The sequence below is a fragment of the Eucyclogobius newberryi genome, unplaced genomic scaffold (assembly GCF_026437365.1).
Source record: "Eucyclogobius newberryi isolate DKJ021-1_F unplaced genomic scaffold, fEucNew1.0.hap1 SCAF_17, whole genome shotgun sequence".
Taxonomy (NCBI): Eukaryota; Metazoa; Chordata; class Actinopteri; order Gobiiformes; family Gobiidae; genus Eucyclogobius; species Eucyclogobius newberryi.
In genome coordinates this window covers 34334872-34349138 of record NW_027315801.1, presented here as the reverse complement: position 1 = coordinate 34349138, position 14267 = coordinate 34334872, and the positions used below count along the sequence as shown (strand labels likewise).

General features: G+C 40.8%; 1 protein-coding gene across 1 annotated transcript in view; it reads left to right on the top strand.

The window, feature by feature from the left end:
• Positions 1 to 13484, top strand: part of LOC140363552 (band 4.1-like protein 1) — a 101933-nt gene extending 88449 nt beyond the window's left edge. The window contains exons 14-21 of the mRNA XM_072450183.1: positions 5613 to 5663; positions 5953 to 6366; positions 9159 to 9388; positions 9507 to 9543; positions 10014 to 10103; positions 10221 to 10301; positions 12321 to 12437; positions 13366 to 13484. Of these exons, the coding sequence (XP_072306284.1) occupies positions 5613 to 5663; positions 5953 to 6366; positions 9159 to 9388; positions 9507 to 9543; positions 10014 to 10103; positions 10221 to 10301; positions 12321 to 12437; positions 13366 to 13371 (1026 nt within the window). The 3' untranslated portion in view covers positions 13372 to 13484. The remainder of the gene's footprint in view (positions 1 to 5612; positions 5664 to 5952; positions 6367 to 9158; positions 9389 to 9506; positions 9544 to 10013; positions 10104 to 10220; positions 10302 to 12320; positions 12438 to 13365) is intronic.
• The last annotated feature ends 783 nt before the right edge of the window (positions 13485 to 14267 follow it).

Below are 14267 nucleotides of genomic sequence, written 5' to 3'. Positions count from 1 at the left end.
AGTACATATACAAGTACATATACAAGTACATATACAAGTACACAAGTATATACACAAGTACACAAGTACATATACAAGTACATATACAAGTACATATACAAGTACACAAGTACACAAGTATATACACAAGTACACAAGTACATATACAAGTACACAAGTACATATACAAGTACATATACAAGTACACAAGTACATATACAAGTACACAAGTATATACACAAGTACACAAGTACATATACAAGTACATATACAAGTACACAAGTACATATACAAGTACATATACAAGTACACAAGTACATATACAAGTACACAAGTATATACACAAGTACACAAGTACATATACAAGTACACAAGTACATATACAAGTACACAAGTACATATACAAGTACATATACAAGTACACAAGTACATATACAAGTACACAAGTATATACACAAGTACACAAGTACATATACAAGTACACAAGTACATATACAAGTACACAAGTACATATACAAGTACATATACAAGTACACAAGTACATATACAAGTACACAAGTATATACACAAGTACACAAGTACATATACAAGTACACAAGTACATATACAAGTACACAAGTACATATACAAGTACATATACAAGTACACAAGTACATATACAAGTACACAAGTATATACACAAGTACATATACAAGTACACAAGTACATATACAAGTAAACAAGTACATATACAAGTACACAAGTATATACACAAGTATATATACAAGTACACAAGTACATATACAAGTACACAAGTACATATACAAGTACACAAGTACATACACAAGTACATATACAAGTACATACACCAGTACATATACAAGTACATATACAAGTACACAAGTATATACACAAGTACATACACAAGTACATATACAAGTACACAAGTACATAGACAAGTACACAAGTATATACACAAGTACACTAGTATATACACAAGTACACAAGTACATATACAAGTACACAAGTACATATACAAGTACACAAGTACATATACAAGTACATATACAAGTACACAAGTACATATACAAGTACACAAGTATATACACAAGTACACAAGTACATATACAAGTACACAAGTACATATACAAGTACACAAGTACATATACAAGTACACAAGTATATACACAAGTACACAAGTATATATACAAGTACACACGTACATATACAAGTACATATACAAGTACACAAGTACATATACAAGTACACAAGTACATACACAAGTACATATACAAGTACATACACCAGTACATATACAAGTACATATACAAGTACACAAGTATATACACAAGTACATACACAAGTACATATACAAGTACACAAGTACATATACAAGTACACAAGTATATACACAAGTACACAAGTATATACACAAGTACACAAGTACATATACAAGTACACAAGTACATATACAAGTACACAAGTACATATACAAGTACATATACAAGTACACAAGTACATATACAAGTACACAAGTATATACACAAGTACACAAGTACATATACAAGTACACAAGTACATATACAAGTACACAAGTACATATACAAGTACATATACAAGTACACAAGTACATATACAAGTACACAAGTATATACACAAGTATATATACAAGTACACAAGTACATATACAAGTACACAAGTACATATACAAGTACACAAGTACATACACAAGTACATATACAAGTACATACACCAGTACATATACAAGTACATATACAAGTACACAAGTATATACACAAGTACATACAAAAGTACACAAGTACATATACAAGTACACAAGTATATACACAAGTACACAAGTATATACACAAGTACACAAGTACATATACAAGTACATGTACAAGTACACAAGTACATATACAAGTACATATACAAGTACACAAGTACATATACAAGTACACAAGTATATACACAAGTACACAAGTACATATACAAGTACACAAGTACATATACAAGTACACAAGTACATATACAAGTACACAAGTACATATACAAGTACACAAGTATATACACAAGTATATATACAAGTACACAAGTACATATACAAGTACACAAGTATATACAAGTACACAAGTACATACACAAGTACATATACAAGTACATACACCAGTACATATACAAGTACATATACAAGTACACAAGTATATACACAAGTACATACACAAGTACATATACAAGTACACAAGTACATATACAAGTACACAAGTATATACACAAGTACACAAGTATATACACAAGTACATATACAAGTACACAAGTACATATACAAGTACACAAGTACATATACAAGTACATATACAAGTACACAAGTACATATACAAGTACACAAGTATATACACAAGTACACAAGTACATATACAAGTACATATACAAGTACACAAGTACATATACAAGTACACAAGTATATACACAAGTACACAAGTATATATACAAGTACACAAGTACATATACAAGTACACAAGTACATACACAAGTACATATACAAGTACATACACCAGTACATATACAAGTACATATACAAGTACACAAGTATATACACAAGTACATACACAAGTACATATACAAGTACACAAGTACATATACAAGTACACAAGTATATACACAAGTACATATACAAGTACATATACAAGTACATACATGAGTACATACACAAGTACATATACAAGTACATACACAAGTACACAAGTACATATACAAGTACACAAGTATATACACAAGTACATACACCAGTACATATACAAGTACATACATGAGTACATACACAAGTACATATACAAGTACATACACCAGTACATACACCAGTACATACACCAGTACATACACCAGTACATACACCAGTACATACACAAGTACACAAGTACATATACAAGTACATACACAAGTACATATACAAGTACATATACAAGTACACAAGGACATACACAAGTACATACACAAGTACACAAGTACATATACAAGTACACAAGTACATATACAAGTACACAAGTACATACACGAGTACATACACAAGTACATACACGAGTACATACACAAGTACATATACAAGTACATACACCAGTACATATACAAGTACATACATGAGTACATACACAAGTACATATACAAGTACATACACCAGTACATACACCAGTACATACACCAGTACATACACAAGTACACAAGTACATATATATACAAGTACATACACAAGTACACAAGTACATACACAAGTACATACACAAGTACATACACGTGCAATTTAGAAATAGTTTGGGAACATTTGATTGAAACTGAAAGCCCGACACTTTTAGTAAATGTGATTCTCAAGACTTTAAGACTGCAGTACGATTCCTGAAAAGGGTGAGAGTTTATACTAATTTAGCCTCAGGTTTGAAAAAGAAGTCTTCATCTCAATAGGTTCTAACCTGGTTAAATGAGTGTTAATAAAATCACCAAAAGTACATATTTTAACACATTTGTCCCCATATGTAGTTTATACGGATTTACACACAGTTTGTTAATGATGACAAATCCTGAGAAATGAATGGTTAGAGCCAACAAATCCAGCCAGGACTGAAATAAAGATCTCTGAATCTCAATGGGACTTTCCTGGGTAATAATATATTAGCTATTAATAAAAGCTTAAAAAAGAAAATAAAAAACCCTTTGGAAAAGAGGGATTAGGAATTATTTCCCAGAAGTGCTCTATGTTTTGTAGTAAACTGTATGTGGTTTTATAAGAGTTTCTTTTATTTATTTTTTCAACTTTTTCTTTACGTCTCCAATCACTTATTATTTCTATTGTTTCTCTTTTTGAAAAGGCGTTTGCACAATCACTCGAACAAACGGGCTAATCCTACTGTCGATTCTGTCAACATAGGCGATGGGTGATGCCAAAATGATTGACAGCCAGGCTCACGATGAAACAATGGAGTCTTGTAGGACGTCTTTGGCTGGAGACACGTGGACCGACGCGCACGTGAACAACGGAAAAATGCCCTGGGATCCAACCAGAAAGAGAAAAGCCGCGTCTCCGTCCCGGGACGTCTCCCCCGCCGCCATGACTAACGGACATGACAAAGGATCAGCCGCACACGCCATTCACCAAAACGGATACGCTTCTTCTCACTGTCAACACTTCGAATCCCACCCAACGGACAACGAGAGGAAAACGAGCGATAGTGAATCTTGCGGCGGGCCGAAGAGACCTCAAGACGGCGACGCGACGGAGAACGCGCAATCAGAAGTCGCCAAAGTGGTTCCTTTAAAACCGCAAAGATCCAAGAAATCGTGGAATAAGGACGGCAAAGCGACCGCGCACCTTCAAACGGCAAGCTGGTCCGAAAAATCACCAGACACGCCCGGCGAGACCGCGGAAAGGGCATCAGATAGCGCCGTACCGCAAAATGTTGTACGAGAAAACGCACCGACCACGATGGAGAAGACTGGACAGGCAACGGCGTGTGGGGACAATGTGTTGGAGCAAAAAGAGCAAAGCAAATTGGGACCGAGACAGGAAGAGCATTTTCAAAACAATGCTGAATTTAAGCTTCCCTCGGCCCCGCCGCAAAGTCTCCCCCTGAAAACCCAGTGGACTCGGGATCGTCCCAGCCACGTGGACACCAGCCACATCCACCACAGGACGTCCAGCCAGGAGACGGGCGGCAGGAAGCAAGCGGTAAACCATCTGCGCCTTACGCCGTCTGTCGGTCGTGGGACAGTAGAGCTTTGCATGAGCCGGGGCCCAGACTAGTTTACCTCATGTTCAACACAAACTAAAGGCCCCTTCATGCATCCGCCGCCGTGTGACTGTGAATGAGAAAAGCACTATTCACGTCCGCTGGCATCGCATCATTGCCCGACTTAGCTCTCGCCCATGACCAGGAAGCTAAGTGTGTTTTCCTTTGAGCCGTTTGGCAAAGCTTGACATCTGCTTGGCCATTTCAGAGCCGCGGGCCTTTAAGCAAACCTGCCATTGCTTAAGCTTCAACTGTCCCTGTAATTCACCTTAAGTATTTCTCCTTCCAACATCCTCACAGAAAAAGGGTGGCTGCTGTTGCAAGGAGCGCAAGACATTTTCTCACCTTTTTTTTTTTATTTGAAATGTTTTTGACATGATATCTGTGGCATTCCTGTAAATGGCTGGGAAGGGCATTTGAGCCAAATGTTCTGCCTTGGCATCTCTGTAGCAGCAAGTGAAAACGAGGAAGTGAATGAGGTGTAATCAGAGCTGCAGAGCTGCCAATCATCCCAGGGCTCAGGCATTCATATCAGCACTGAGGATATGAATTCCTCGCTCTTGTCAGAAACCCAAAGGTCTCCCACAATGCACGGCATTACCATAGCACTCATGGTAGAGTGATGCTTAGAGATGCACAGTGCATGTTTAGCTGGTAAGGTGCTTTTTCAATTCTAGCCATTTACAAATGAACTCATTCTGTGAAACCAAAGGCTGTGACAGTCAGTCAGTGATATGATGACCTCTCTACACTAAAGACTTGTTTTACATATATCATGTCACTGCTTTGACACAACAAGGCTCAATGTTCTGACATAATGTTGTTAAAGGAGCTCTTCAGTTCAATTTGAAATGTTGTTGTTTGTTTTTTCCCCAGGAGACTCCTCCCACTCCTGCCATCCACGAGGAGCCTCCCATCGATGCATTTGTGAGTACTTTTCACAACAATTTAATACACATTTCTATAAATCGGTGTAATCCCTCATTCGTCCAGGCGTGTTCCATAGTAGAAAAAGCTTCAGTTGTAGTCATCTGGACTCAGTTTGAAAAAGTATACTTTTTCAAACTGAGTCCAGATGACTACAACTGAAGCTTTTTCTACTACATTTCTATAAAGCAGAATCCTCATGCATAAGATATTGTATATACATAGAACAATGCACGTACAAAGGAAGTAGTTTAGCAGTAAATAAATGTGTTTTAAATGTGATACACAGATGGAGCCCTGGGAGCGGCGCCTGGGCTCTGTCTCGGAGGACGACCAGGACCAGGAGAGCCTGTACCTCAAGGAGACTCACCTGGGCATCGAGAGGAAGTGCTCCAGCATCACGGTCAGCTCCACGTCCAGCCTGGAGGCCGAGGTGGACTTCACCGTGCTCACAGACCTGCACAGCGGCATGGAGGAGTTCTCCAGGGGAATGACCGAGCTCGGGGAGAGAGACCTGTCCCCAGACCGAGGCCTGTACCTGGGCATCGACCTCCTGCATCAGCACCATCCTGACCCACTGCCCCCTCTAGTGGCCGCGCCCGTGCCCAAAGCCAGCAGCAGCCCCCCGACCAGGCCAGTGCAGGCGGAGGAGGTGCGGCAGGACACGCCCCGGAGGACGGAGGGCCCAGAGGTCGTCAGACAGGTGAGCAGTCTGTGAACTGAGCTGAAAGGTTTGTACAGTTTTAAAGGTTCACTCTGGATGATGAAGGTCGAGCTTCCAAAACGATGTCTCACCTGTACATACACTTCACCTGTACATACACTTCACCTGTACATACACTTCACCTATACATACACTTCACCTATACATACACTTCACCTATACATACACTTCACCTGTACATACACTTCACCTGTACATACACTTCACCTGTACATACACTTCACCTATACATACACTTCACCTATACATACACTTCACCTGTACATACACTTCACCTGTTCATACACTTCACCTGTACATACACTTCACCTGTACATACACTTCACCTGTACATACACTTCACCTGTACATACACTTCACCTGTACATACACTTCACCTGTTCATACACTTCACCTGTACATACACTTCACCTGTACATACACTTCACCTGTACATACACTTCACCTATACATACACTTCACCTATACATACACTTCACCTGTACATACACTTCACCTGTACATACACTTCACCTGTACATACACTTCACCTATACATACACTTCACCTATACATACACTTCACCTGTACATACACTTCACCTGTTCATACACTTCACCTGTACATACACTTCACCTGTACATACACTTCACCTGTACATACACTTCACCTGTACATACACTTCACCTGTACATACACTTCACCTATACATACACTTCACCTGTACATACACTTCACCTGTACATACACTTCACCTGTACATACACTTCACCTGTACATACACTTCACCTGTACATACACTTCACCTGTACATACACTTCACCTATACATACACTTCACCTATACATACACTTCACCTGTACATACACTTCACCTGTACATACACTTCACCTGTACATACACTTCACCTATACATACACTTCACCTATACATACACTTCACCTGTACATACACTTCACCTGTTCATACACTTCACCTGTACATACACTTCACCTATACATACACTTCACCTATACATACACTTCACCTGTACATACACTTCACCTGTACATACACTTCACCTATACATACACTTCACCTATACATACACTTCACCTGTACATACACTTCACCTGTACATACACTTCACCTGTACATACACTTCACCTGTACATACACTTCACCTGTACATACACTTCACCTGTACATACACTTCACCTGTACATACACTTCACCTGTACATACACTTCACCTGTACATACACTTCACCTGTACATACACTTCACCTATACATACACTTCACCTGTACATACACTTCACCTGTTCATACACTTCACCTGTACATACACTTCACCTGTACATACACTTCACCTGTTCATACACTTCACCTGTACATACACTTCACCTGTACATACACTTCACCTGTTCATACACTTCACCTGTTCATACACTTCACCTGTACATACACTTCACCTGTACATACACTTCACCTGTACATACACTTCACCTATACATACACTTCACCTATACATACACTTCACCTGTACATACACTTCACCTGTACATACACTTCACCTGTACATACACTTCACCTGTACATACACTTCACCTATACATACACTTCACCTATACATACACTTCACCTGTACATACACTTCACCTGTACATACACTTCACCTGTACATACACTTCACCTGTACATACACTTCACCTGTACATACACTTCACCTATACATACACTTCACCTATACATACACTTCACCTGTTCATACACTTCACCTGTACATACACTTCACCTGTACATACACTTCACCTGTACATACACTTCACCTGTACATACACTTCACCTGTTCATACACTTCACCTGTACATACACTTCACCTGTACATACACTTCACCTGTTCATACACTTCACCTGTTCATACACTTCACCTGTACATACACTTCACCTGTTCATACACTTCACCTGTACATACGTTTCACCTGTACATACACTTCACCTGTACATACACCTACAGGTAAGACCGTGTGTGGGACTTGTCTCTTCATAAAACTTTCACTTGAAAATCTTAAATAACCTGAATCCAGTTTATTTTTTCTTTCTCAAACATTATGAATATCACAAACATTTCTTTGTTCTCTTTGAAGCTGGTGTTGGTGCTATTTTCAGACGCCGCCCACAGAAAGACTATTAATAATCCTGCATAAGACATATCAAAGGCAAATGAGTAAAGGTGACTTTAAACTAAGATAAGATATTCCTTTATTGTCCACACATGGGGAAATTTCATTGTTGCAACGCAGTAGATACAGAGGAAAAGGACAGAGAACTTATAGAAGAACTCTTATAAACAAAAACTCTTATAGACAAAACCTCTCATTTCTTAATAAGGAATGGAGGGGAAAAATAAAGATAAAATAAAATAAAAACAGCATAAGACAGAATAATACTAATAATAATGGTAAAATAAACACTCTATTTACATCAGTTATATGCACATGAATGTGACATTATTGCATTGATAAATAGCACTACAATGCATACAACTGGATGTGGTAAAAGGGCATTAAAAATATGTATTATTATTTCAGAATCTTCAATTGCGTAATATATTCAAATATATATAGGTTTTGTTTGCATCACTTGTTCCTGTTTTAAATGTATGTGGGACGTCTGACTAATCTACAATCTACAAATATTAGCTTCATTGTCTCAAACCTCTGATGATCAAAGACATAGATTAATTTATAATAATAATCCAGCAGCCGCCAATATACATTATACGATGATGTCATTTCTTACGTTTCCCCAGCCTGTGGTTCCCAAGAAGCCAAAGCGGTCGGTGCCTGTGTCTTCGTCCGGCGACAGAGAGGGCGGTCGAGGCGGCGCTGTGGCTCCTCTGAGCAGAGAGGCCAGTGACGTGACGCCCGCTCCGGCCCCGAGGAAGACGGACACTCGCACGGAGACCCAGCCCAACGGAGCAGAGGTCACCACCACCATCCTGGAGTTCACTGACCAGGTACAGTGCCGCCATGATGGGGGGTCACAGTGGTGTTTCTGGTGGATTTGTGTAGATATTTTGTAGAAAGAGATGATCAAATAGATTTAGTCTTGTGCTGAATCCATTTCTTTGACATCAGTACCACGGTCTTAGCCTCAGTGACGTGTCCTACTCGACAAGACAAAGTGTTTCTCCGGTGAGTACAAGCACAATGACAATTCCTACTCCAAACCTGACCTAAAGAGCTATATGTGTACTCATTGTATGTGTCGTATATATTTACAGTTGTGAGCAGAGTAAAAAGAGTCAAAATGTGCATCATTTGTGACCGAAAGTATTCCTCAAGTGTGAATAAAAAGGTTTTTGGAGGAACTGAGTAACAGTTTGGATGTAAAATCACAAAGCGAAAGTGACATAACATAAAATAATGCACAGATTCCTGGATTTTCCAATGAATAAACACCAAAATTACAAAAACAAATTATATCGTAAGACGAATCGCAAAAGTTCAAGTCGTTTCACAGAGAGAAGAATTTTTACCCATTTTCCTTTTACCACGTCGTAGTTGAATTATCACCATATTATTATTTAACAGTCTCTCTTTGCTCCGTCAGACTATTAAACTATTAAAGTGCTTTTGTGATGATGTTTGTCTTCGTTTCTCAGGTCCACATGAGCACTTTTGGCAGAGAGAGCGCCGGCTCGCCCGTCCTCACCACTGAAAACGTTACCTCAGCAACCACTCATGTCACCAAAGTAATGCAGCGCCAAGTCAATTTGCAAAGCATGTCATTCATATGTAATTACGTCCACTCAGCCCAGCTTCTACAGAGACACATAAATGGGTTATATCTGTTTTAATGATGCTTTTAGACGGTGAAGGGCGGATACTCCGAGACCAGGATCGAGAAGCGGATCATCATCACAGGAGACGACGACGTGGACCAGGAGCAGGTCAGAGGAAAAACACACACAAGGAAACTGTACTTGACCACTGCTGCTTTGACCATTTCACTGCTGCTTTGACCATTTACCGTGTCATTTCTTCATATTTTTGCAAACAACATTGAACAAAAGCAGAAACTACGACACTGTGTTTACATTGCCTGACCAGCCGTTCCCAACACGTTTTGGCAAACTACTTATCACAACTGTGTGAGGGCGGGGCTCGACCGCAGGAGGGCGGAGTTTAGAGCAGAGACAGAACCAATCACATAAACCCAGAAGTGACGCAAAAAACGCGACACGTTTAACCGGATATTACGTAGCCCGTGTCAACAAGGCGTGTCCCGCGTTATCCGTCCTGAACGCAGAAAATGTCTCCTGAATCGCCATGACGCCCTTCGTATAACCGCATCTAACGAGCCGGGTCACGGGCCGGGTCACGAGCCGGGTCACGAGCCGGGTCACGGGCCGGGTCACGGGCCGGGTCACGAGCCGGGTCACGGGCCGGGTCACGGGCCGGGTCACGGGCCGGGTGACGGGCCGGGTCACGGGCCGGGTCACGAGCCGGGTCACGGGCCGGGTCACGGGCCGGGTCACGAGCCGGGTCACGGGCCGGGTGACGGGCCGGGTCACGGGCCGGGTCACGAGCCGGGTCACGAGCCGGGTCACGGGCCGGGTCACGGGCCGGGTCACGGGCCGGGTCACGGGCCGGGTGACGAGCCGGGTCACGGGCCGGGTCACGAGCCGGGTCACGAGCCGGGTCACGGGCCGGGTCCGCCATCTTGAATGTTTTGGAACGGGGGTGGAAAGCGCTACTTCCGTATCTCAGTGTGACGCGTTAAAACCTCCGACTGGGATTGGTCGGTAAATGGATGACCGACGATTTCATTGGCTCTGACTCGGATTCCAGACCCTTACGCATTCCAACAGAATGTGGGCGGGGCTGGCGGGTCAGGCAAACATATTCTGGTTTTACTGCAGGATTTCACTTTCCGCCGTCTTTTCTTGGCCTTTTGGGGGAAATAAATACTTGAGATGATTCTTTTCAATGACTAAACATATATGACAGTGTTTACAGATGTACCACCTCGTGCAAAATGGTTGTAATCTTCATCTTATTATCAATGAAAACAAGATTCAACAGATTTAATGGAAGAATGGATGGAATGATACTAGTCAAAAGAATAGAAAAGACAATTACTTCCAATTCCTGGATCAAAAGTGTTGCCGATGTTCAGTTGTAGAAATGTAATCACGTAAAACACTGGTAAAAACAACACACATGATTAAAATATGAGTCCAAATTCAGAGTTGCTGATTCTGGTTGCTCCTCGTGGAAGTCGCCGGAGGCAGTAATTAACGAGCTCCGTTGTGGGTCGAACCGCATTAATGGATCTTGGTGTTTTTGTCATGAATAAATTAACTTTGCTCAGTGTGGGGTCAATGATGTTGCTGATAATAACTGATAATACTTACACTTTACAACAACTGAAAAGATAAACTATCAGTGTTCAAAGGTGGGAGCCAAACGTTGTACTCGAGTACGTTTACCGGTACTGTTACTGGAGTGGAAGTAATACACAGTAAAGGTCCAAGAAGAGAGTAAGAAAGTATGAGTTAAAAAGTAAGTAGTGAAACATCAGATTTATTATTGGAAGTTCATATAATCGTTAGGGCAAAACTTAAATGTTATATTTTAAAAGATTATACCACAAAAATAAGTGGTGCAAGAAACATACGCTCAAGTCGATTAATGTTAATGTTCACATAACGATTTTGTAACGTGTAAATGTAAATGTACCTGAGTAAATGTAAATGTACTGAGTAAATGTAAATGTACTGATTAATGTAAATGTACTGAGTAAATGTAAATGTACTGAGTAAATGTAAATGTACTGATTAATGTAAATGTACCTGAGTAAATGTATTATCCTTGTGACTTTAAGACACGATCACATGTATTTCATTTGTAACGTGTAAAACCTGGACACAGCGACACTTGAGGGTCATTTGTCTTCTCACCTTTAGGCTCTGGCCATTGCGATCCAAGAGGCCCGACAGCAGCACCCGGACATGCTGGTGACCAAGGCCGTGGTCGTCAGGGAAACCGAGTCGTCCACTGAAGACCGACACGGGCCGTCAGAGGTACAGACGCTTTCAAAAGTACGACACGCTCCCTACAGCTGTTCATCATGAGTGCAGTACGCAGATACATCACGATTCACACGTTCTGATTCTTTTTGGTTGCACCTGATGGTCAAACGCAGACACTTCCTCTGTCAGACTGAGTGACAGGCGGAATCAACCAATCACAGTGAAGCGTGACCTCACAGACAAGGGAGAAAAGTTTATCTACCTCAGGGGTGTCCATACTTTTTTCACCAAGGGCCGCATTTTTAAACGGGGCAGAGGGCCACGAACAACTTGACAATGTCGAATTTGTTGAATGACAAAGTGAATCATTCGAAATTTTGCATTTGACGTAATTGCGATGAGCCTCCACACCTTTAATTATACCTAGAACATTAATATTTAGTTTGTATAACATCAATATGCCTGAATTTCCCCCCAAAAAAGTACTACTTTTTGTTTTTTTGGACCAACATAGCAGGAAGCTGGAGGGCCAACAAAAATTGGTCTGAGAGCCGCATTTGGACCCCGGGCCCTAGTTTAGACATGCCCGATCGACCTCTTAAAGGCGATGTAAAGTTAGTATCTCTGCAGTCATTGTCATAGGATAACAGTAGTGGTGGTTAATATATATATATATATATATATATACATATATATATATATATATATATACATTAATAGTTTGATGTTTACTCACTGTATACTGAGGTGGAAAAGGGTGAATCGCGGCCTCATTTAAAAGTCTTTGCCCGTTCTTTTAAGGCACGTAACATCATTCTACTCATATTGTCTTTGCATTCCTCAGTCAGTCTGGTCTGGACCCTGGACCTGCTTCAGTTAAAACAATGAATAAAACAAGTGCATGTTTCACCCAAAGACATTGAAAAAAAGAAAGTGCATTGACAGTTAACTGTGTCTTCTCTCTTTGTCTGGACTTCAGTTGTGATTCCTCAAGAGCACAGCGCCCCCCGATGGCCCGTGCGTGTCAGTGCCCTGCCTGGACCTACCACCCACCGCCTGAACTACAGCCCCAAACCAACCACCCACCCACCCGCCCACCCGCCCACCACCCCTCCGTGCATATCCGTCACTCCTTTACGGACATTGATCTGTTGCTGTGATCGAACCAAAACGACCTGAACATGAGTTTCGCCATCATCACTTTTTCATTTGACAGCGCGTGCACTTCTCAACACTGTGGATATATATTATGTAGAGTGCACGATGACACGCTTAGAAGCAAAACGTCCCTCTATGTTTTGAAGAGTAGTGCACACCGTCGGCTGCTTCCTGCATCTGTGTGACATGACAGTGGTTCAGCGTGATACACATTCATCTCACATGAATAACACTCACTTTTACCACAGGTTCTTTTACCAAACTTAAAGGACAATGTTTATTTCAAATGTCAGAAACATGATCCGTCTGTGTCCCCGAGATAAACAAGCTCAAATCAAATATGTTTACTGACAGAATAGTAATACATTAACGTTACAATTATTTGATCTTTGGATTTAATGGTCAAGTCGTTTATGTGTTTTTTTAACTGGCTGCGACTAAATCCAGTTGTTTTAAACCTAAAAAGACTCAGAACTGAATGAACATGAACAGCATTTGCGTCCTCCATTTGCAGTTTAATGCACTCGATTGTCGTTCTTTTTTTCAAACCAGTTAAAGCGCCGGCTGTAAACCAGAGACGCAAGATTAATCACAATCCAATCACACTTTAAACGGACGCCATAAGCAAATTGCGGAGGCTGCAATTTTTTTTAAGTGCCATTTCCTCCACAAACAACAATTCTGAAACGCATAAACTGTCACTTCAAATGGCTCTTTTGGTCT